General features: G+C 30.0%; 1 protein-coding gene across 1 annotated transcript in view; it reads left to right on the forward strand.

The window, feature by feature from the left end:
* The first annotated feature begins 884 nt into the window (after positions 1-884).
* LOC111467912 overlaps positions 885-2,366 on the forward strand; it is a 4,104-nt gene continuing 2,622 nt past the window's right edge. Inside the window, exon 1 of the mRNA XM_023113011.1 lies at positions 885-1,041. Coding sequence (XP_022968779.1) covers positions 907-1,041 — 135 coding nt within the window. The 5' untranslated portion in view covers positions 885-906. The remainder of the gene's footprint in view (positions 1,042-2,366) is intronic.

Here is a 2,366-nt window from a genome sequence, read left to right on the forward strand (position 1 = left end):
AACATATCATAACATATTAAGCAAACATTAAACAATCCCAAGATACGATATGTACAAGGGAAACAGGCACGTGTCTTTCATACTTCAAGCAATTTATTCGACCAAATAAGCAGTGATCATTTTGGACTATTGTAACCTTGGGTATACCTTATTCAAAGTGAACGTGTTGAAGAAGGCAACAAAGGTGTTGAAGCAATCAATGGGTCCTCGGCATACATTTTAGGGATCATGAACTTTCTAATGTGAGCAAATCTATCGAAAATTCGATCAAAGGGTGTAGCCCCTAGTGCTTCTAATCAATCTAGACTCAACGAGTTAAAACTAATAAACTTGGATACATCAATCCATGTCAAGACCGCCAAACTATCCTAGAAACCTAAAAAACTACCCCAATAATCTTAGAAGACAAAGGTACCTCATAGGACAATGGCAGTTGATACCATCTACAAAGTTTCCACTTCCCTTTCTACTCCAATATAGTACCGTTTAGATATGCGTGAAGCTAGTTAGGGATATCTAACTTAATTGTTTGCTGGATTAACCAGCACAATGGATCCTTCCTATAGGATGAAGTTGATCATGCTCGTAGTCAATTTAGCTTTTATAACCAAGTAGGTTAGCCGCTAGGATTTGTTTTTAAACCTTTCTTCTATATAAAAAAAGAAAATCCGTACGCTACCGATATGAACAAAGTTAAATAGTTAAGATATAGAGGTCAAAAACTCGAATCCTCCACCTTTCCGTTCAATTTAAAAATAATAAATAAATAAACCAAAAAAAAAAAAAAAAAAAAAAAAAAAAAAAAAAAAAAAAAAAAAAAAAAAAAAAAAAAAAAAAAANGGAAGTTGAGGGAAAAATTGGGGTTAAAAAGAGTGGAGAAAGAATCAAAGAGGATCACAATTTGAAATGGATATGAAAAAAGGAGAAGAGAGTGAGAAGAAAATGTATTTTACTTCAGAGAATGGTGAATCTTCAAGCTTTCCTATAATCTCTGGCGCCGACAAGCTTGATCATTTCTCCAAAACTGGTGCCCTCCCTGAGGTAATTTCTTATTCATTCATTCATTCATCCTCTTCGATAGTTTCAATGTTCATATTTTTGTTCATGTATACATTGGCGATCGTGTGATTTTCCTTTGATTTCTTGTTTAATTTCTTTAAATTTCTCTTCAAAACCAAAACCCTAAACTTAATAATCACTACTAAACATTCTTGGGTTTGAATTTCACTGAAAAATTGAAAACCCTTGAAATGATTTATGAGAATGAACAAATTTATAAAATTTCGAGTCATTTTGAGTCATTTTTAACCTAATTGAGATGAACTAGGGCTAACTTGGCGTTCATCTTGTTTTCTTCATCCGATGAATCAAAGAAAACCCTAAACTTGATTATCACAATTTAAAGTTCTACTAATCACTACTTCATCATTCTTGAATTTTTTTTTTTATTTTTTTTTTTATCTTTGAATTTCAGCGAAAATTTGAAAACCCTTGAAATGATTTATGAGAATGAGCAAAGTTGGAAAGATTTTGAGTCATTTTTAACCTAATTGAGATAAACTAGGGCTAACTTAGCTTTCATCTTGTTTTGTTTGTCAAATCAAATGAAAGAAAATCCTAAACTTAATAATCGCAATTTAAAGTTCTACTAATCACTACTTCATCATTCTTGATTTTTTTTTTTTTTTTTAATCTTCTTTCTTTGAATTTCAATCAAAAATCAAAAACCCTTGAAATGATTTATGAGAATGAGCAAATTTTGAAAAATTTCAAGTTATTTTGAGTCATTTTTAACCTTATTTAGATGTACTAGGGCTAACTTGACATTCATCTTGTTTTCTTCCTCGGATCGAATAAAAAAAAACCCTTAAAGTTCTTTACCTTCTCATTCTTGGATTTTTTTTTATCTTCCCTCTTTGAATTTGAGTGAAAAGTCATAAACCTTTTAAATAATTTATGAGAATGTGCAAAATTTGAAAATTCTCTAGTCATTTTAAGTCATTTTTAAGCTAATTGAGATGAACTAGGGCTAACTTGGCGTTCATCTTATTTTCTTCGTCGGATCGAATCAAAGAAAACCCTAAACTTAATAATCACAATTTAAAGTTCTACTAATCACTACTTCATCATTCTTGGATTTTTTTTTTTCTTTAATCTTCTTTCTTTGAATTTCAGTGAAAAATCAAAAACCCTTGAAATGATTTATGAGAATGGGCAAATTTTGAAAAATTTTGAGTTATTTTGAGTCATTTTTAACCTAATTGAGATGAACTAGGGCTAACTTTGCATTCATCTTGTTTTCTTCGTCGGATCAAATCAAAGAAAACCCTAATTTTTTTTTTTTTTTTTTTTTTTTTTTTTTTTTT

The sequence above is a fragment of the Cucurbita maxima genome, unplaced genomic scaffold (assembly GCF_002738345.1).
Source record: "Cucurbita maxima cultivar Rimu unplaced genomic scaffold, Cmax_1.0 Cma_Scf00035, whole genome shotgun sequence".
NCBI lineage: Eukaryota > Viridiplantae > Streptophyta > Magnoliopsida > Cucurbitales > Cucurbitaceae > Cucurbita > Cucurbita maxima.